This window comes from Salmo trutta, chromosome 19 (assembly GCF_901001165.1).
Source record: "Salmo trutta chromosome 19, fSalTru1.1, whole genome shotgun sequence".
In the NCBI taxonomy this organism is placed as follows: domain Eukaryota; kingdom Metazoa; phylum Chordata; class Actinopteri; order Salmoniformes; family Salmonidae; genus Salmo; species Salmo trutta.
Window position 1 is genome coordinate 40,400,656 of NC_042975.1, and position 20,599 is coordinate 40,421,254.

Below are 20,599 nucleotides of genomic sequence, written 5' to 3' on the forward strand. Positions count from 1 at the left end.
AAATCTGCCTCAGCAAAACTTTTCATTCTGATTGGAAACAAATGATATGGGTGTCCTTCTCCCCAGCAGCAGCCTCAGGCGTCACACTGCCATTTCTATGCAAATAACAACTTGACGCTTCTCTTTCTATTATTCCACCAGGAGCTGCAGCAGTATGACTGGGGAGATGAGAGGAGGGGGGAGGCGAGGGGAGTGGAGGGCCTGATCACTGAGCCGGAAAAATGTACACAGCGTGAGAGAAATAGAGGATCAGAAAACAACATTATAATTTCTATTCTTCGATTCAGACGTGACACCGTCTTTCTGCCTCCTAGTTAAGAGGTAGCTGTTTTATTGTTCACTCTTAAGGGATATATCCTATCTATTCAATGGCCATCGCTACAATACAACACAAATATATACACACACACCACTTTGTCCTCTTCCTCAAATGAACTGCAAAATAAATGGCATGAATAACTATTACATATTAACAGTGAAAATCCAGATTAAAATGCAGAAGCGTTAATTGCATGAACTCAGGAACAATCTACTTGGGTCACAGACGACGGAGCACAGTGCAAAAACACATTAACATGTCTCCTCCTCTCTTCAAAAAAACAATAGGACAATTAAAAGAGTATTAAAAGACACTCACTGTATCTGTTTTATAGATGGTTCATTTAATAACGTGTAGTCTTGTTGTTAGTGACGGTAGTGAGTGTTGCAGCTGACCTCTTATGGAAAAAGACAAAGAGCTAATGTCCCTACGCAGAGGCCGCACTGCAACGCTTATGTCCCTACGCAGAGGCCGCACTGGAACGCTAATGTCCCTACGCAGAGGTCGCACTGGAACGCTAATGTCCCTACGCAGAGGCCACACTGGAACGCTAATGTCCCTACGCAGAGGCCACACTGGAACGCTAATGTCCCTACGCAGAGGCCGCACTAGAACGCTAATGTCCCTACGCAGAGGCCGCACTAGAACGCTAATGTCCTTACGCAGAGGCCGCACTAGAACGCTAATGTCCCTACGCAGAGGCCACACTGGAACGCTTATGTCCCTACGCAGAGGCCACACTGCAACGCTTATGTCCCTACGCAGAGGCCGCACTGGAACGCTTATGTCCCTACGCAGAGGCCGCACTGGAACGCTAATGTCCCTACGCAGAGGCCACACTGGAACGCTTATGTCCCTACGCAGAGGCCACACTGGAACGCTAATGTCCCTACGCAGAGGCCGCACTGGAACGCTAATGTCCCTACGCAGAGGCCGCACTGGAACGCTAATGTCCCTACGCAGAGGCCACACTGGAACGCTAATGTCCCTACGCAGAGGCCACACTGGAACGCTAATGTCCCTACGCAGAGGCCGCACTAGAACGCTAATGTCCCTACGCAGAGGCCGCACTAGAACGCTAATGTCCCTACGCAGAGGCCGCACTAGAACGCTAATGTCCCTACGCAGAGGCCACACTGGAACGCTTATGTCCCTACGCAGAGGCCACACTGCAACGCTTATGTCCCTTCGCAGAGGCCGCACTGGAACGCTTATGTCCCTACGCAGAGGCCGCACTAGAACGCTAATGTCCCTACGCAGAGGCCGCACTAGAACGCTAATGTCCCTACGCAGAGGCCACACTGGAACGCTAATGTCCCTACGCAGAGGCCACACTGGAACGCTAATAATCCCTACGCAGAGGCCGCACTGGACCGCTAATGTCCCTACGCAGAGGCCACACTGGAACGCTAATGTCCCTACGCAGAGGCCGCACTGGACCGCTAATGTCCCTACGCAGAGGCCACACTGGAACACTAATGTCCCTACGCAGAGGCCGCACTGGACCGCTAATGTCCCTACGCAGAGGCCGCACTGGAACGCTCATGTCCCTACGCAGAGGCCACACTGGAACGCTCATGTCCCTACGCAGAGGCCACACTGCAACGCTTATGTCCCTACGCAGAGGCCGCACTGGAACGCTAATGTCCCTACGCAGAGGCCGCACTGCAACGCTAATGTCCCTACGCAGAGGCCGCACTGGAACGCTAATGTCCCTACGCAGAGGCCACACTGGAACGCTAATGTCCCTACGCAGAGGCCACACTGGAACGCTAATGTCCCTACGCAGAGGCCACACTGGAACGCTAATGTCCCTACGCAGAGGCCGCACTAGAACGCTAATGTCCCTACGCCGAGGCCGCACTAGAACGCTAATGTCCCTACGCAGAGGCCACACTGGAACGCTAATGTCCCTACGCAGAGGCCACACTGGAACGCTAATGTCCCTACGCAGAGGCCGCACTGGAACGCTAATGTCCCTACGCAGAGTCCGCACTGGAACGCTAATGTCCCTACGCAGAGGCCACACTGGAACGCTAATGTCCCTACGCAGAAGCCGCACTGCAACGCTAATGTCCCTACGCAGAGGCCACACTGGAACGCTGCATCCTGGCAGAATACCTCTCATATTTCAGGGAGAGTTTCGTGTGCCATGAGGTACAGCCAGGAAAGGGGGAGTGATGCTGGCTCTTACCTTGTTGAGAGCTCCAGCACCAGTGAGAATGATGTGGGAGTTCTCCACCTGAATGGTTCTCTGACCCAGCCTGACCAGGTAGGCTCCGATGCCTATGGCTCTACACGTCACCTGGAGAGAGAAGCGCACACAGCCTGCTTAGGAAACCCCTAGTCACGTGCATGTCAGCGATCCGGGTAAACCCATTCTTACATCTGCCATCCACCGCCTCTTAAGAGTAGCACTTAAGTAGGAACATGACAGACCGTAAGTAGTTGTGTGTTTAGGTGTGTCGGTACGTACCAGGTTCATGGTGATGACCTCGTCGTAGGCCAGAGAGGACTCTCCTGCGATCATCCCGGAGCCCTTCAGGTTCTCCACCCCCAGACCGTCATCTTTCCCGATGATGTCAGTGATCTTGTACCTGAACAAGGAAAGGCTCTGTCAGACACATAACACCTCATCACTTCATCCCCCTTCTCCCATTGTCCGAGGGCCTTTTCATGTGTATTCATGCACAGTCCATTGATTCTCTTACAGGTTGTAGTTTCACACTTTCTCCGCTGGCCAGTGAGCTGGATGTATTATCTGTATTGAATAGGGTGACAGTGAATAATAATATGGCTGAGGGGTAATGTCTGGACTCACCTGGACTCTCCCTTGTCCTCTATGTGTTCACAGTAAACAGAATTCAGGGCAGACACTTTCTTGTAGTCCTGAGGGGTTAAGTACAAGTACTTGAAGCCCTGTGGAGAGAAACAAAGACTGAATTAGCAGTCTGCGAGAGGCATGCATACACTACATGACCAAAAGTATGTGGACAACCCTTCAAATTTGTGGATTCGGCTATTTCAGCCACACCCATCACTGACAGGTGTATAAAATCGAGCACACAACCATGCAATCTCCATAGACAAACAATGGCAGTAGAATGGCCTAACTGAAGAGCTCAGTGCCTTTCAACGTGGCACTGTCATTGGATGCCACCTTTCCAACAAGTCAGTTCGTCAAATTTCTGCCCTGCTAGATCTGCTCCGGTCAACTGTAAGTGCTGTTATTGTGAAGTGGAAACGTCTAGGAGCAACAACGGCACAGCCGCGAAGTGGCAGGCCACACAAGCTCACAGAACGGGACCGCCGAGGGCTGTTTTTAATGGTTCGGGCTAGGCCCCTTAGTTCCAGTGAAGGGAAATCTTAACGCTACAGCATACAACTTTGTGGCAACAGTTTGGGAAAAGGCCCTTTCCTGTTCCAGCATGACAATGCCCCCGTGCACAAAGCGATGTGCACGGGGGCATTGGGAAATCTTAACGCTACAGCATACAACTTTGTGGCAACAGTTTGGGAAAAGGCCCTTTCCCGTTCCAGCATGACAATGCCCCCGTGCACAAAGCGAGGTCCATACAGAAATGGTTTGTCGAAATCGGTGTTGAAGAACTTGACTGGCCTACACAGAGCCCTGACCTCAACCTCATTGAACACCTTTGGGATGAATTGGAACGCCGACTGCGAGCCAGGCCTAATTGCCCAACATCAATGATCAACCTCACTAATGCTCTTGTGGCTGAATGGAAGCAAGTCCCTGCAGCAATGTTCCAACATCTAGTGGTGTCCACATACTTTTGGTTATGTAGTGTACATGGGCAGAGACATCTGCTAACGGAGTCCTACAACACTAATAATCTCCAAATCCAAGTGGAGTTTAAATTCTTCAACAGAACATCTACACCCCCATGCCCTATTCTGCCAGCTGACCTTGTAGGGGTCTTCCATGTCCTGCCAGGCCACATGGAACATGTGTCTGATCTCCTCTGCCAGGCCGATGCGGGCACCACTGTTGGCAGAGATGTAGATACGAGGGATGCCACTCTCCCTGGACATCTCCGAGGCCTGCAGGAACAGCAGGTCCTCCTGCGGCCCAAACGAACCAATCTTATGTGTGATGTCATTACTGATCACAATGATCTCACGCCCTGCCGGGTACTCCGGGGTCCTGAGCGTCATCCGCCAGGCCACCATGCCAATCTAGAGGGACACACACAGGTAAACATATTCATTGATGTTATGAGGACGAGACATAAACTCAGCAAACAAAGCAGGGGCATTACTCTTCTTTGCATTTACATATGTACAGAGACAATTCCTGGCAAACAGCTACTGAACAATCCTGCCAAAGAAACACAGAGACACCTACAGAATAGAAATGGAACTGCGAGTTTAAAGGAGTTACTCCTCACCTCGTTCCCTCCTGGTAGACGGTTCATCTGCACCAGCTGTCCCTGTGGGTCCAGGACCAGCTCTGTGAAGGTGAGCAGCTCAGAGGGCAAAGGGCATTTGGGCAGGTGGGCGAAGGTTTGGGTGGACTGCCACAGCTTCTTTAGAGCCTGGAGGAAAGAGGAACCAGAGAGAGGAGTCAAGAGAATGCTGCTCACTCTCAGTATAACATGCTTACTGTAGAATAGAGGGCTGCAGGGCCCCGACAGAGATCATTGTGGCGCGGTTGGGAGCGGCCGGTCAGACAGGTAACTTTGGGATGAAAATATTTTTGTAGTCTCTCAGATTATTTGGAAACGGTCATCTTTCTGCTTTGTATGCATTAGCCTACCTACTGTTTTAAAAGTACATCTTTGTGACATTATTCACACACTCAGAATTTGCTGCTTGAAATTAAGTGGCCTACCTCTTCTGTCCTAGTTGGGCGTGCAAGTCTCAATGAAATACAGTAGGCTGCCTACATGGGAATGTGGCAGTTATCTTTCCAAGGAAATTCAATATGATTAGACTATAGTTCACTAGTAATGTGTGAATAAATATTGATAATGGAAAGAAGTGGAGGCCGCTCGACCAACGTGAGTCGAGGTGCAATCAAAACGTGATCATCGGTGAAAAGGAAAAGGTACGACGCAAGCGAAGGCCATCATGGCGAGCGAGCGCTGCGCATGCAATTCCTTCTCCTAAAAGGAAGGCTACATCCTATATGAAAAACATAGCTCAAGACAAAGTGCAAGTATGCGCTCTCATCATTGTTGCTGCTTCCTGTTCAGTAGCCATACGTGCGAGATCAGGTGCGCGTGTGGGCTCAGTGAAACAAAGTAGGCTATAGGCTATAGCCTATGCATGACCGGAGAAGCATGGGGCAGTTATCTTTCCAAGGAAATGTACTTCCTAAATATAAATTAGGCTACAGTTTACTACATTGCCTAGTAATAAATATTGATCACCCATATTTGTCGCCGTCTGAAAATGTTCCCACTCCTAAAAAGTAGGCTATAAAAATAGCTCAAGAGAAAGTGCAAGTCTCTCCAAACTACATCTAGCATGTTGGCTGATATAGCCCAGTAATACAATATAAGGGCCATGTAATTTAATCCATTTCTTAAGTTATTTTTGCACGGGATGAATAAATCAGTCCTGCGCAGACCTCTAATGTAGAGTGATAACATGCAGGATTGACGTCAAGTCCATTTAAATTCAGTCAATTCAGGGGAGGCATTTTTATTTATAAATTGGAAATGTCCCCTTATTTATTTCAACTTTGTGAGACCTTCATTTCATGCATTGGATTTCAAAAACAAATGGGAAAAGTTACAATTAACTTCCTGGTTTGACATGCAGTTGACCTCAAACATGATAGTATGTTTTTATGTACACCATCAACTTCGACCACTGAGCTGTTGTGTCGAGGTCCATACCTGTCTGACCATCTCAGGGAAGTCGTAGACGTAAGTAGTGCCCAGGGACTGCGCCTGAAAGCGTTTGGACTGCAGCAGGTCCTTGGTCACATAGGGGGTGTTGATGAGCATGCCATGCAGAGGTCCCTGTTTGTCCCCATACGCCTGGAACATGATCTGAAGGAGAGAGGACATAAGAGTCACTCACCACACACAGACACTAGCTGCCACACATATCTACACAGAGAACACAGTACACGATATGTAATGTAACGAAGACAGATATCCGCCATGGAGCCGATTCCAAGAAACAGGAAACGGTGACAACGCTGACCAGAGCTGTGGATGCAGTTCTATCTGCAATAGGAGAACATAAAGTCATGTTCTTCACCATCCCTATCAGTTGTTCCGTCTGATTAGGTCCTTTGACCAGACCTGGCAACCTGAGCCATGTCATCACATTAGAGAGATATGGCCTCCTCGGATTGAGAACACTGTTTCTCTTGTGCTTCACACAATAAAGTCCTTTTAGAATAAAAAAGGAGTTCATCTAACATCTTGCTACTGCCACATGTCAAGGGTTCCATGAGAACAAGGTAAGAATAGGCCTGGCCACGCCTGTGCTAAGTGTTGATGAATAAGGTTGAGGACAATGCAACGGATCCTCACTCAACTCGGCGCCATCGACCAGCTCCAAAATAGAACTCTTCTCTCATATTCTACATCATACAGCTAATATGGCACCTGCCCAGAAAAACTAATGGGAAGCGTTACAGTTAATTATTTCTCCACTGTAGTAGTTGGGGCATTATTTTCTACCAATCTTTAGCTGCCTGCATATGCTTTCTGCCAATGACTGTTTGACTCATGGAACTTTAACTCTGGTATAGCAATGGAATGGGATGATATATAGATGGATGCAACTTATCTGTTCTCCTACATAAAAGAAAATACCATGATCACTGCTAGTCTTGTCCAACAGGCTAGAGGCTGGGCAGACAGCTCCACTTTATGCAGTAGACTGACTGATCCACAGATGGCATGGCATTTATTTCTTAACTAAACTTCCAAATATTTGAGCATGAACCAGGAGTTGCCCATTAAGGTGCATTCTGGGAGCTGAGGGTTCAGCGTGAGGCTGTTTCCCCTGCCTGTGATTGCTTGGGAGTGTGGGCCGTGGTAGATGCAAGATGTGCGAGTGCCCCACCTGTCGGTCTTTAGGCCCCAACTGTCCCGTACGGGAGTCGGTGACCTCCTTGTACAGGCTGATGTCCAGGTAGTAGCCAGACTCGTTGGTGAGGAACAGACGGATGGGGATCTGTTTGCCCGTGGGCGTCAGCCGGATGTTGATCTTCAGCTCAGCCTGGAGCACCCGGAGCTTCCACAGCCTACTGCCGTAACGCATCACCATGGAGCGCACAGACTCCTCAATCTGAGCATGTGCACACAGAGGTTAGGAATGAAGCATATAAAAAACACACACACAGCACCAAAACGCATCACTACATGTAGTGAACAAACATGGATAAACACAATGTACACGGGAACAGTGAAAACAGCGTATGTACAGGTCTTGGGTGTACTGCCACTGACCTTGGAGGGGTCCATGATGACGGTGGGGACAAAGTTGAGGAAGATGTGGTTGCAGTCGGTGCGTACGGTGGTGTTGTTGAAGGCCACCTCCAGCTCGTCCATGGCCTCCAGCAGCAGACGCTCTGCCTCGTTGTGGAGGTACTCAAAAGAAGCCTCCTGGAGATGAGACACAGGACAGGAGCAGAGGTCAGAGAGGGGCACGTTTTCACACACACACACAAACTGAACAGGTGTATTAATCACACACGCAGGCATTTAAGTCGTGTATCACTATCACCCTCACCTTGGTGACCAGGTCTGAGTGACGGATGATGGCCCGGACAAAGAAGCGGTAGTCGGTGACCTCTGTGCCCACCTCCACGCGGGCAGCGCCCAGGTACAGGTGCATCTTGTGGTTGGCACAGGGGATGGCGGTCAGGGCAAAGTTACGCATGCGGTTCAGCTCCAGCTGGAAGGCCAGCGCTGGCTCCAAGTGACGGTAGATCCTGTCCTCCTCAAACTAGACACACAGGGGGACAATCAGTTATACAGCAAGAGACCGTCACACACAGCAAGATACTGTCACACCAACCAATTGAGGGTTCAAGGAATGGGAATGCATTTTCCTCAAGGCCTACCATCATCCAATTGGCTGTTTCAGGAGCATTGGGTTTGTATGAGACTAGAGGGTGCCCGCCAGCCATACACTGCATTAAGTAAATGAAATCAAAAGCAATCGCAGCCTGCTAATGGGTGTCATTTCTCTTAAATGGGGGACATAATTAAATAGTTAATTACGGTAATGAGTTCTGGTGGTGCCATTGTAGTGAGACTATCAGGGGCCTAGGCAGGGGAAGAGCCATCATTGATCATAATGGAGTGACTTTCAGTGCCAACTAAGGGGTGAGCAAGGAAAGAGGAAAGGTACTTTTTCTGCAACCATCTTATTCAAATCGCCTCACCTCTATTGTTGCCATGATGTGAAATTGACACTTGCTTAGCTCTTCCGCTGTACCTCTAGTCTACACATTGAGAAGCACGGTCATTTGGGCTCATCTTTCATCGAAGTTATATATTCAGTCTGTGTGTTAGCACTTCAAATATGAATTCCCTTATCTTTTTGGGATGGATTGAACCTGTTCATTGACCACTAACCACTGAGCAGACCATTATCTGTTATTTTATGGTCACTCATAAAGTCAGTGTTCAGATTGACACACAGAAGGCACTCACCTTGTCTCTGGACCGGAAGGTGAAGAACTTGGGGAACTCTCTCTGTGTGAGAGACAGACAGGTGAGGAGAGAGAGAGTACAGTTACACAAACAGATCCACATGCTGCGAAGAACTCACGTTGTCAACCTACAGGGTCTCCTGGTTAATACAGACAGAGAGAGTTAGGGCTTTGAGTCCAGGATTTCAAGAATCCCTGCTCTGCTGCAACTAAGTTACAGAACCAGCTAGACTAAAAATAGACATGACCTCTAGAGAATAGAATGACCTTCTAACCTCACTAAGTGGCTACATTTCCTTCTACAGTTCTACATTTCCCCCCTCAATGAGCTGTGATGAGCGCTATGTGAATTGCTGTGACAGTGAGGAGGAACACTATATGGCATCGGTCTGTGACCAAGAAGAGCCTGTTTAACATTCAACAGCCCTGATCTCTTCCCATTTGTGCTGGTGTCTGAGGGTGGAATTACAGTGTATTCTCCCAAACTGCCGTTTCACATAATGACAGACAGAAACAGGAAGCAGGGGTAGCAGCGGCAGCTAATCTAATGAATAAAACATTCTCTTTTCACAGGGAGTGATTTTGTATGTCTGAACGCTCTAGCTAGAAGCCTGATTGTCAGGTTTGGCTTTGAGGATCGCACCCCACTTGGCCAAACAATACCGGACTAATTGCAAACACACTCATCAACTCAATCGGTATATAATAACAGGACAGTTGTGTATTAGTCTGGGGCACTAATGCCCACTACAAGCCTGTATATAGGACTGATGTGGTGTTAGTATGACAGCGAATACAGGATTTATTGTGTGTGAATACACTGGTCTGTGTGGTCTGAAGAGGATGGGCTATTCAGAGGAACCGAGTCTCTACTGTATGAGACACAAACCCACATATGGAGGAGGGCCTCACCAATGGCAGTGATTAGCTCTCATCAGAGCCTGTTCTTCTCTTGTCAAAAGAAAGGGCAGCATTCAAAGGGCTGACGCAGGGAGAGAGAAGGGAACCTGGCATTTACCCAAATGTCTTTAGTCTCAAATGCCGTCATTATCTGCCTGAATCCAACGAAAAGCTACTTCGAGTGGTCCAGGGAAAGAGTTGACAATACAGGAAGACAAACTGTACCGTTCCACAGTTATCATCCACATCTTCCCACTACTCACATGAAACCTCTGGTCCACCTCACAGTTGACTGCCTTCCTGAAATCCTGTCAGCACAAACCCCACAGCAAAGGCAAGACATGGATACAGAGAGGGACAGAAGGAGACAGAGAAAAGAGAGAAGAGACAGAGAGCAAGCAAAACAGCCAAATTTGAGATACAAATGACGGTCAAATTACAGGCCATTCCAAATTAAACGCGTGACTCTCTCGTGCCGTCTGGATGTCTGTAGCGTCAACGTGCATCATTGTGATTAAGATAAGATCGTTGACGGTGATTGGAAGAGTAGGTTAGAGAACCGAGGGTAGAGTAGGGAAGTGGGAGTCCTAGTGCTCACCTTCTGAGCTACCAGGAAGGTCAGCCTGCGGATGCCATGTTCAAACAGCAGGGATTTCTGGGGGAAGAAGACACAGGGAGAGAAAGTGTGAGCGACTGAGGTGTCCAGGTGTACTTCCTGAAAGGCTCATCCTAAACATCTGACCTTTGTCTGGGTGAACTCCCGGAACATGGCGGCCAGGCCGTCGTCATCTATGTCACTGTCAGTCTTGATGGCCACGTTGAGGATGTGAATGGGCTCGTCTTGGATACTCTGGGTCACAAGACGCATGCAGGCAAAACATCAGTCATATCATTCAGAGAGAAAGTATCTATTGCGACTAAACGAAGAACAGTGTGTTACAATACACCAGTACTAGCAGACAGTACTGACCTTGGTGTCCTCCTCTCCATAGAGCACAGGGTTCCCTCCCTCTGGGAAGGTGGGGCTGGGAGGAGGAGAGTCACAGAAACAGCTCATCACGTCTTTAATGTTCCTGACGGAGAGGAAAGGGATCACGGTTAGACACCACACACATTTAAGGTAATATCTCAGTATTACAGCTCCAATTCAATAACACCATTTCCCAATGTGGGAAAATAATAAACGTCATAATGTAATGATTTTGAAATAAAAGGTCAGAGAGCCCAGCCTTCACCTGGTGAACTCCTGGAAGGAGCGGAAGGAGACCATGGCTCCCATGCGCTGGCAGGGTGGGGTGAAGGAAGTGTCCAGGAGGACGTCACTCACGCTGCCCACGTGGACCATGCCGTAGTGGTTCAGGTTGGACGAGAACGACATCCTGGGGCAACAACAGACAGCCGTTAGACCGGGTTCCTGCAGCACACACATTCACTCACTATCCCAGAGCCGGGCCAGAGCAGGGAGCAGGGCAGAGCCCATCTCTGACCCATAGGAGAGTCACCTTGAAAGAGCCCCCTCACCAACCAGTTCTATCCCACAGCAGTATTTATTATATCTGTGATCAGCTGCTGGGACAGAAGGAACATTCTGACTCATCATTCACTTCCATACCAACACTAACATAGTAGTGTTCTCACAGAGAACAGTGAACCAGGATCCGAATAAAATAAAAAAAATACGCATCTTCTAGATGTACTACTCACGGAGTAGCCCAGCAGCAGCATTTAAATGCTAAGAGGTAGATTACGTGAAAGACGAGCAGATATCTGCATAATGTTAGTGAACATGGAAGCATTGTACATTATCCCTTGGCCAAAAACATAGTAGAAAGACCCATGGTTCCACCAGGTGTTTTTAGTATTCAGAGGTCCTCCTCTCCCATCCACACAGAGGCCAAGTCCTCTTTTAGAGAGGCCAAGTCCTCTTTTAGAGAGGCCCAGAAGTTAGCCCATTGAGTTAGCCCACAGAATGCTATATAGCCTAGAGTCTCTATGGGTCCCAACCTGTCCATAGAGTCATCCGTATCTGGAGGCTTATTCTCCTCCGTTTTAGCATCATCCTTTGTTTTATCATCCTGTGCTTTAGGGTCCTGTTTGTTACTGTCCACAGACACAGGCTTAATGTTCCGAGTCCGAAGACGGGGCAGGGGCTGGGAAGACAGTCTCCTGAGAGGACAGGACAGCAGCAAGCAGCACATTCAGAGCACAGCTAGCACAACGCAAAACAGAATAGTACAGTAACGTGCTACATCTTTTGACTCCCCAATTCCAGAGAAGCACAATGTAGAGACACAGTAAGTATACAGGGCATTCTGAAAGTATTCAGAACCCTTCCTTTTTTCCACTTTGTTAAGTGGCAGCCTTATTCTAAAATGGATTAAATTACAAATTTGCCTCACTCTACACACAATACTCTATAATGACAAAGTTTTTTTTTTAAAAACAGAAATAATTGTAATTTACATAAGTATTCAGACCCTTTGCTATATGACTGGAAATTGAGCTCCGGTGCATCCTGTTTCCATTGATCATCCTTGAGATGTTTCTACAACTTGATTGGAGTCCACCGGTGGAAAATTCAATTGATTGGACATGATTTGGAAAGGCACACACCTCTCTATCAAATCAAATTTTATCATCACATACACATGGTTAGCAGATGTTATTGCGAGTGTAGAGAAATGCTTGTAAAGGTCCCACAGTTGACAGTGCATGTCAGAGCAAAAACCAAGTCATGAGGTCGAAGGAATTGTCCGTAGAGCTCTGAGACAGGATTGTGTTGAGGCACAGATCTGGGGAAGGGTACCAAAATCGGGGGAGAAGGTCCTTGGTCAGAAAGGTGACCAAGAACCCAATGGTCACTCTGACAGAGCTCCTCTGTGGAGATGGGAGAACCTTCCAGATGGACAACCATCTCTGCAGCACTCCACCAATCAGGCCTTTATGGTAGAGTGGCCAGACAGAAGACACTCCTCAGTAAAAGGCACATGACAGCCCGCTTGGAGTTTACGAAAAGGCTCCTAAAGGACTCTCAGACCATGAGAAACAAGATTCTCTGGTCTGATGAAACCAAGATTGAACTCTTTGGCCTGAATGCCAAGCGTCACATCTGCAAGAAACGTGGCACCATCCCTACAGTGAAGCATGGTGGTGGCAGCATCATGCTGTGGGGATGTTTTTCAGCGGCAGAGACTGGGAGACTAGTCAGGATCGAGGGAAAGATGAACGGAGCAAAGTGCAGAGATCCTTGATGAAAACCTGCTCCAGAGAGCTCAGGACCTCAGACGGGGGCAAAGGTTCACCTTCCAACAGGACAAATAACCCTAAGCACACAGCCAAGACAAAGCAGGAGTGACTTCGGGACAAGTCTCTGAATGTCCTTGAGTGGCCTAGCCAGAGCCCGGACTTGAACATCTCTGGAGAGACCTGAAAATACCTGTGCAGCGACGCTCCCCATCCAACCTGACAGAGCTTGAGAGGGTCTGCAGAGAAGAATGGGAGAAACTCCCCAAATACAGGTGTGCCAAGCTTGTAGCTTCATACCCAAGAAGACTAGAGGCTGTAACCACTGCCAAAGGTGTTTCAACAGAGTACTGAGTAAAGGGTCTGAATACTTATGTAAATGTGATATTTCATTTTTTTTTTTATACAAGTTAGCAAAATTCTCTAAAAACCCATTTTTGCTTTGTCGTTATGGGGTATCGTGTCTAGATTGATGAAGGAAAAACAACCATTTAATCAATTTTAGAATAAAGCTGTAACAGAACAAAATGTGGAAAAAATGAAGTGGTCTGAATACTTCCCGAATGCACCCTACAACACAGAAATATACAGACAGTAAGACAGACACTCAGTCTTCCTGGTACGCTGCATTATGCCATGCTGTTGCCATTCATTTAATATATCACCCATAATCAGATTCAGCTCCGATTTTAAAAACCTGATTCATTTATGGGATAACTAGTAACACTTAACAGAACAAGCAGCATAGCCACACATGTCCAATGCCCAACGTTACTTTGTCTTGCCACAACATACACTTTACACAAAAGGTAGCAGGCATTACGGCTTTCAGTTACATTTCCTGCAGATGATCAGCTTTCTAGTCTACATATTGGTTGCAATAAGAAGAAAGTGTACTGTACCTGTTTAGAGTTGGGATGTTACCTCTGCAATCAGACAACACTGACTGGTTAGTTACGCAGACATAAGGAGGAGGAAGCAGTCAGAAGAGTGTGAATCATAAAGAAGCTTGAGACTACATATTCTGGATTCGATTTTCTGCTGTCTCGTGTGGTACATTTTGTTACTCTTGACAACCTAATAAATCAAAATGTCTCGTGAAGTAGGACTTCTTGTTGCCTTCTCAAGGGCTTCATGAACTAACAAGTGGCAGCACAAGGGCTGGAAGATCAGCGTCGTCAGAGCACGTCCCTTTTCTAACAAGACGTCAGCGGTGACACCTTAGGGCACTGTCACACATCACATGTACCGTCTCAAACACCCACATTATACTCTAGGACGGCTCCTCGAAAAATTACACAATAGTTCTATGCCTTCCTAGAGGCCTATTCTTTGGTATTGGTCCATTCCTGAGGTGGGGGACATGCTTTGTTCCAATGAGGAAGCCAATCAAGCCTGGTTAATGCAAATGGGTTAAACATTTTAAGCGGGATAAACCAGTCGCATGCAACAATCTGAGCACAGCAGTCAATGGTTTAACTTTGCAATCGATGGTTTTTGTTAGACATACATTTTAAATTGAACAATCGAAGTCTCAGCATCACTCGGTTACTGTTGAATTGCCCATGTACAGTACAAGTCCAGAGTTTCTCTCGGCTTGTGTGTTACTGAAATAGATGTGACATATCTTCAGAAAATTGAAACAATCTTGCAGTCATCCAGAGGACAGACCAGAGAGAGATCAACAAAAGTGGGACTTTTGTTGACAGGAGACTAGTTAGTTTCCACTCACGCATTCTTGGTAAACCAGGGAAAGTATTTGTACTCTCACAGAATACCTGTTTTTGCACACGAGGAGCATTTTTCAGGGGGTGAACAGTGGTGGGGGGATAAATAACCATGTCACCGTGGATGAGAACAGGACCCTTCAGGAGATAATGAAAGACAGTACTGTCCTTATACAGAACCTTACACACTCTTGTCTCTGTCATCTCTCTTATAGAACCATCCCCTTCCCCTAATAAGACACCTGACTATAGATCAAGCCTCCCTACTCCAGTCCTGCTATTAAGCATTCTCAGCTTAGAATAACAACTGGCCCTAGACCAGTATATATAGGAGCAACACCACATCGCCACCACGGTACCATGCAGCAGAGTGTGTGTGTGCGTGCGTGCTCGTGTGTGTGTGTGTACCTGTTGGGGTGGGAGGTAGGCAGCATGAACTGGAATTCAACGATGCAGGTGTTGTCCTTTAGCTGTCTGTGCTGGACGCTGTTGAGCTCGTAGGCGATGTAGGCTCTACGTACGTACACCTGGGATGGGGAACACAAGGGAGTTATAACAGGGTAGAGATCTGGATATAGTAGAGGAGTGTTCCCTTTACCATGACATGTCACTCTTTGTTCAGTGTCAAATGCTGTTCAATTGCCTGGGCAAACAGCCATTGGTGAATCCTCTCACCTCCAGGGCAGCCATCCTGACCACCTGGTTACTGTGGTAGAAGAAGTTAGGCAGCACATCAAAGATGGACGTCTCGGACAGGATCAGTTTCTACCAAAGGAGAAATAATTCAGAATCATGAAAGTGCAGAGAAATATCATTGTGACCTCATTCCACTGTTAAATAGCCATCACTAGCCGGCTACCACCCAGTTACTCAACCCTGCACCTTAGAGGATGCTGCCCTATATACATAGACATGGAGTCACAGGCCACTTTAATAATGGAACACTAGTCATTTTAATAATGTTTACATACTGCTTTACTCATTTCATACGTATATAATGTATTCTACGCTTTAATTTTTGTTTTGTTTACCCCTATTTCTCCCCAATTTCGTGGTATCCAATTAGTAGTTACAGTCATCGCTGCAAACTCCCGTACGGACTCGGGAGAGGTGAAGGTCGAGAGCCGTGTGTCCTCTGAAACACGACCCTGCCAAGCCGCACTGCTTCTTGACACACTGCTCGCTTAACCTGGACGCCAGCCACACCAATGTGTCGCAGGAAACACCGTACACCTGACGACCGTGTCAGCGTGCAACGCGCCCAGCCCGCCACAGGAGTCGCTAGAGCACGATGGGGCAGGAACATCCCTGCAGGACAAACCCTCCCCTAACCCGGATGACGCTGGACCAATTGTGCGCCGCCCCACGGGTCTCCCGTGCTCGCGGCCGGCTTCGACAGAGCCTGGACTCGAACCCAGGATCTCTAGTGGCACAGCTAGCACTGCGATGCAGTGCCTTAGATCACTGAGCCTCTCGGGAGGCCCCTTTATTCTATTCCACTGTATTTTAGTCAACGCCACTCCAACATTGCTCGTCCTAATATTTACATATTTCTTAATTCCATTCTCTTACATTTGATTTGTGTGTATTGCTGTGAATTGTTAGCTCCAACTACTGCACTGTTGGAGCTAGGAACACAAGCGTTTCGCTACACCGCAATAACATCAGCTAAGTATGTTTATGTGACTAATAAAATTTGAAAAGGTTTTTACTTCTTTGAGTGTCTGAATGGCCTTCAGCAATGGCAGTAAAAAGTCAACAGCAGCCATGGTCCCTACCTGCAGGTTCTCGATGCAGAACTGGTGTCCGTACATGTCGATGGCAGAGAGGAAGATGGACTCCACCTGGTTGTGGCGGAGCTCGTAGGAGGGGAGGTGGGAGGCGATCAGCACCTGAGGAGGAGACGGAGGGGAGTGAGAAGATGACAACCCTAACCCTGACCAATCAAAAACAAGAGACCATTTAGAGAGACAGGAAGTGACGCGTTACGGACCTGGCGGGCACGCAGTGCCACCTTGGCATTGGTGGTCTTGCTGAGCTGGGTGAGCTCTGTCAGAATGGCCATCAGCTCGTCAGTCAGGGTGGGGTCACGACCACACAGCTGGTCCTACACACAGAGAGAACACAGTCAACTCTGTCTAACACACGACAAATGTATTTCTAAAGAGGGAAGAACTTACAATGAGCATCGTGACCAGGAGGTTCTTCTTGGTGACCTGGGCGTGTGAGAAGATGTAGTTTAACACGTTGGCCATGTCGCCCTTGTTCTCCTCACGCAGTGTGAACACACACTTGTCGTAGTGTCCTGGAATCACACACACACAGTATACAAGATTCAGAGGAGAAATCAAATCAACCTTAACTCAAAGGAAGGTGCAAATGAACTGTTTGTTGTGTAACAGTACCCTCATGTGGACAAAAAGAGCAACTGCAGTCCTGAGAGAAGACCATTGAATCCTATTCATAAATCAAAGACCAGCAGGACTAATAATCAAAGGCTAATCCTTTCCATTTCCCCTATACCAACCCAGGAAAGCCCCTTGCTTTACATAGCCTGTTAATGTCACTAGTAGAGTCCAACGTTCCTCACCATTCTGGAACTGGACCTCTACTTTGAGGTACTGTCTAAGCAGGTCCATCACCACGGCTTTCATGTGACCACGGATGCCACTGCGGTACCTGGGCAGAGAGACAAAATGGCATGATCAGTGACAGACAGTATGAACACAGTACGTGTCTTTAGAATCATGTTTGTGTGCATATGGGCTGCTAGGTACAGTTGAAGTCGGAAGTTTACATACACCTTAGCCAAATACATTTAAACTCAGTTTTTCACAATTCCTGACATTTAATCCTAGTAAAAATTCCCTGTCTTTGGTTAGTTAGGATCACCACTTTATTGTAAGAATGTGAAATATTAGAATAATAGTAGAGAGAATAATTTATTTCAGCTTTTATTTCTTTCATCACATTCCCAGTGGGTCAGAAGTTTGCATACACTCAAGTAGTATTTGGTAGCATTGCCTTTAAATTGTTTAACTTAGGTCAAATGTTTCATGTAGCCTTCCACAAGCTTCCCACAATAAGTTGGGTGAATTTTGGCACATTCCTCCTGACAGAGCTGGTGTAACCGAGTCAGGTTTGTAGGCCTCCTTACTCGCACACACTTTTTCAGTTCTGCCCACAAATGTTTTATAGGATTGGGGTCAGGGCTGTGATGGCCCCTCCAATACCTTGACTTTGTTGTCCTTAAGCCATTTTGCCACAACTTTGGAAGTATGCTTGGGGTCATTGTTCATTTGGAAGACCCATTTGCGACCAAGCTTTAACTTCCTGACTGATGTCTTGAGATGTTGCTTCAATATATCCACATACTTTTCCTCCCTCATGATGCCATCTATTTTGTTAAGTGCACCAGTCCCTCCTGCAGCAACGCACCCCCACAACATGATGCTGCCACCCCCATGCTTCACGGTTGGGATGGTGTTCTTTGGCTTGCAAGCCTCCCCCTTTTTCCTCCAAATATAACGATTGTCATTATGGCCAAACAGTTCTATCTTTGTTTAATCAGACCAGAGGACATTTCTCCAAAAAGTACAACCTTTGTCCCCATGTGCAAACCGTAGTCTGGCTTTTTTATGGCAGTTTTGGAGCAGTGGCATCTTCCTTGCTGAGTGGCCTTTCAGGTTATGTCAATTTAGGACTCGTTTTACTGTGGATATTGATACTTTTGTACCCGTTTCCTCCAGCATCTTCACAAGGTCCTTTGCTGTTGTTCTGGGATTGATTTGCACTTTTCGCACCAAAGTACGTTCATCTCTAGGAGACAGAACGCGGCTCCTTCCTGAGAGGTATGACGGCTGCGTGGTCCCATGGTGTTTATACTTGCGTACTATTGTTTGTACAGATGAACGTGGTACCTTCAGGCGTTTGGAAATAGCTCCCAAGGATGAACCAGACTTGTGGAGGTCTACAATTGTTTTTCTGAGGTCTTGGCTGATTTCTTTTGATTTTCCAATGATGTCAAGCAAAGAGGCACTGAGTTTGAAGGTAGGCCTTGAAATACATCCACAGGTACACCTCCAATTGACTAAAATTATGTCAATTAGCCTATCAGAGGCTTCTAAAGCCATGACATCATTTTCTGGAATTTTCCAAGCTGTTTAAAGGTACAGTCAACTTAGTGTATGTAAACTTCTGACCCACTGGAATTGTGATACAGTGAATTATAAGTGAAATAATCTGTCTGTAAACAATTATTGGAAAAATGTACTTGTGTCATGCACAAAGTAGATGTCCTAACCGACATGACAAAACTATAGTTTGTTAACAAGAAATTTGTGGAGTGGTTGAAAAACGAGTTTTAATGACTCCAACCTAAGTGTATGTAAACTTCCAACTTCAACTGTAGCATCAGGCCATTTAAAGCCCTGAAGCTGAGTGCAGGACTCACCTCTGCACCAGCTGTACGATGCTCTGAGTGTTCATGAAGAACACCTCTCTCTCTGACTTCCTGTTCAGAGTGGCAGCATGACTGTCCAGGATGTTGGCAATCTGGAAGAACAGGCAAAATCAGGCAGGTGTATTCCTAATGAACTCTGCATATCAACGCCATAGAACCATAAATAATACAATAACCAACCTGAATAATACAGTGTGTGTGTGTGTGTGTGTGTGTGTGTGTGTGTGTACCTGCTGGCTGGGGAACTGGCAGAGCACAGAGGTAATGTTGCTGGCGTACTGGGCCATCTCCTTCTTGATGCACTTCTCCACAGCGAGGGGGATCCGGCCTGACACACTGGTCATAATGTCCTGCAGCTCCAACAGAGGCAGAGAGGGGTCCCGAAGAGTCTTCATCAGCGTCTCCACCCATTCCTTTAGCTGGGGAAACACACATTCACAATATTACCAGCTGATATTGACTAACGTACTAACACAGAATATTGCCATCTTTTGTTTGTAGATTGTTGTGTGTGCTGTAATGGACCACTTACCTTTCCACTGAAAAAGAATTCAGGCAGGCAGAAGCCATTCATGACGTGCACAAGGTGGTCCAGGGTGCTGTGGAAGACCCTGTGGAGCTTCTCTCCTCTCAACGCCACCGCCTGGATGACGGGCAGCGCCCCGTGGTACAACTCTGCCTGAGACACAAATTACAACATACTTTTAGTCTCGCATCAAAACGTACTGTATCGCTATCCACGTTTCCATTACAAAATACAAGGAGCATATTTAGTCTAAAAATTGCTAAATTCCCCAATGTCAGGCACACCGTCCCTTACTGACCTGTTGGACCCGGCTAGGGTCATCTAACTGCAGCTTGGCGATGACACAGCCAGGCTCCAGCACGGCACCGGGCCTCTTCACATAGTGGATACAGCCAGATTCCAGCGCCGTCAGAGTCATCACCATCTTCATCACCTGACACAGTTACACACGTGGTTTACATGGCTGCTTGCTGTACTAACGGAGTGTGTGACCATGGCCACATCTTAACTATATAACACACACACACCTCTATCTCAGCGTAACACTGGCCAGAGAACACGTGCCCCCCGTCCTCCACGGTGTACTGGATGAGCTTCCCTGCTGAGAGCGAGCGAAGCACCGACGGGTCGTTCTCCTTCTCAAACACACACGTCTTGTTCCCAATGGTGATACGGTACCTGGCGGGGAAAGAATCTCTTTTAGTCCATTTCCCAAATCAACCCCAAGCTAACCTCTCAACATTCCTTGAAATAAAGAATGCATGTATTCTGTTTA

The 20,599-nt window shown here is 47.3% G+C and overlaps 1 protein-coding gene across 10 annotated transcripts in view; it reads right to left on the reverse strand.

Moving 5' to 3' along the window:
* LOC115154582 (acetyl-CoA carboxylase) overlaps window positions 1-20,599 on the reverse strand; it is a 50,385-nt gene that overhangs the window by 13,860 nt on the left and 15,926 nt on the right. For 3 of the 10 annotated variants that reach the window (XM_029700956.1, XM_029700955.1, XM_029700954.1), the window contains exons 14-41: window positions 20,352-20,502; window positions 20,123-20,257; window positions 19,831-19,977; window positions 19,529-19,717; window positions 19,290-19,390; window positions 17,427-17,515; window positions 17,017-17,141; window positions 16,830-16,943; window positions 16,615-16,728; window positions 15,512-15,601; window positions 15,245-15,363; window positions 14,012-14,035; window positions 11,871-12,032; window positions 11,102-11,245; window positions 10,837-10,939; window positions 10,609-10,716; window positions 10,465-10,521; window positions 10,130-10,174; window positions 8,968-9,009; window positions 8,039-8,254; window positions 7,756-7,911; window positions 7,370-7,594; window positions 6,184-6,339; window positions 4,729-4,875; window positions 4,247-4,516; window positions 3,141-3,238; window positions 2,796-2,916; window positions 2,514-2,624 (exon numbers count right to left, since the gene is read on the reverse strand). In XM_029700956.1, the coding sequence (XP_029556816.1) occupies window positions 2,514-2,624; window positions 2,796-2,916; window positions 3,141-3,238; window positions 4,247-4,516; window positions 4,729-4,875; window positions 6,184-6,339; window positions 7,370-7,594; window positions 7,756-7,911; window positions 8,039-8,254; window positions 8,968-9,009; window positions 10,130-10,174; window positions 10,465-10,521; window positions 10,609-10,716; window positions 10,837-10,939; window positions 11,102-11,245; window positions 11,871-12,032; window positions 14,012-14,035; window positions 15,245-15,363; window positions 15,512-15,601; window positions 16,615-16,728; window positions 16,830-16,943; window positions 17,017-17,141; window positions 17,427-17,515; window positions 19,290-19,390; window positions 19,529-19,717; window positions 19,831-19,977; window positions 20,123-20,257; window positions 20,352-20,502 (3,559 nt within the window). The remainder of the gene's footprint in view (window positions 1-2,513; window positions 2,625-2,795; window positions 2,917-3,140; window positions 3,239-4,246; window positions 4,517-4,728; window positions 4,876-6,183; window positions 6,340-7,369; window positions 7,595-7,755; window positions 7,912-8,038; window positions 8,255-8,967; window positions 9,010-10,129; window positions 10,175-10,464; window positions 10,522-10,608; window positions 10,717-10,836; window positions 10,940-11,101; window positions 11,246-11,870; window positions 12,033-14,011; window positions 14,036-15,244; window positions 15,364-15,511; window positions 15,602-16,614; window positions 16,729-16,829; window positions 16,944-17,016; window positions 17,142-17,426; window positions 17,516-19,289; window positions 19,391-19,528; window positions 19,718-19,830; window positions 19,978-20,122; window positions 20,258-20,351; window positions 20,503-20,599) is intronic. The other 7 variants (XM_029700959.1, XM_029700958.1, XM_029700963.1 and 4 more) reach the window with 4 other exon arrangements.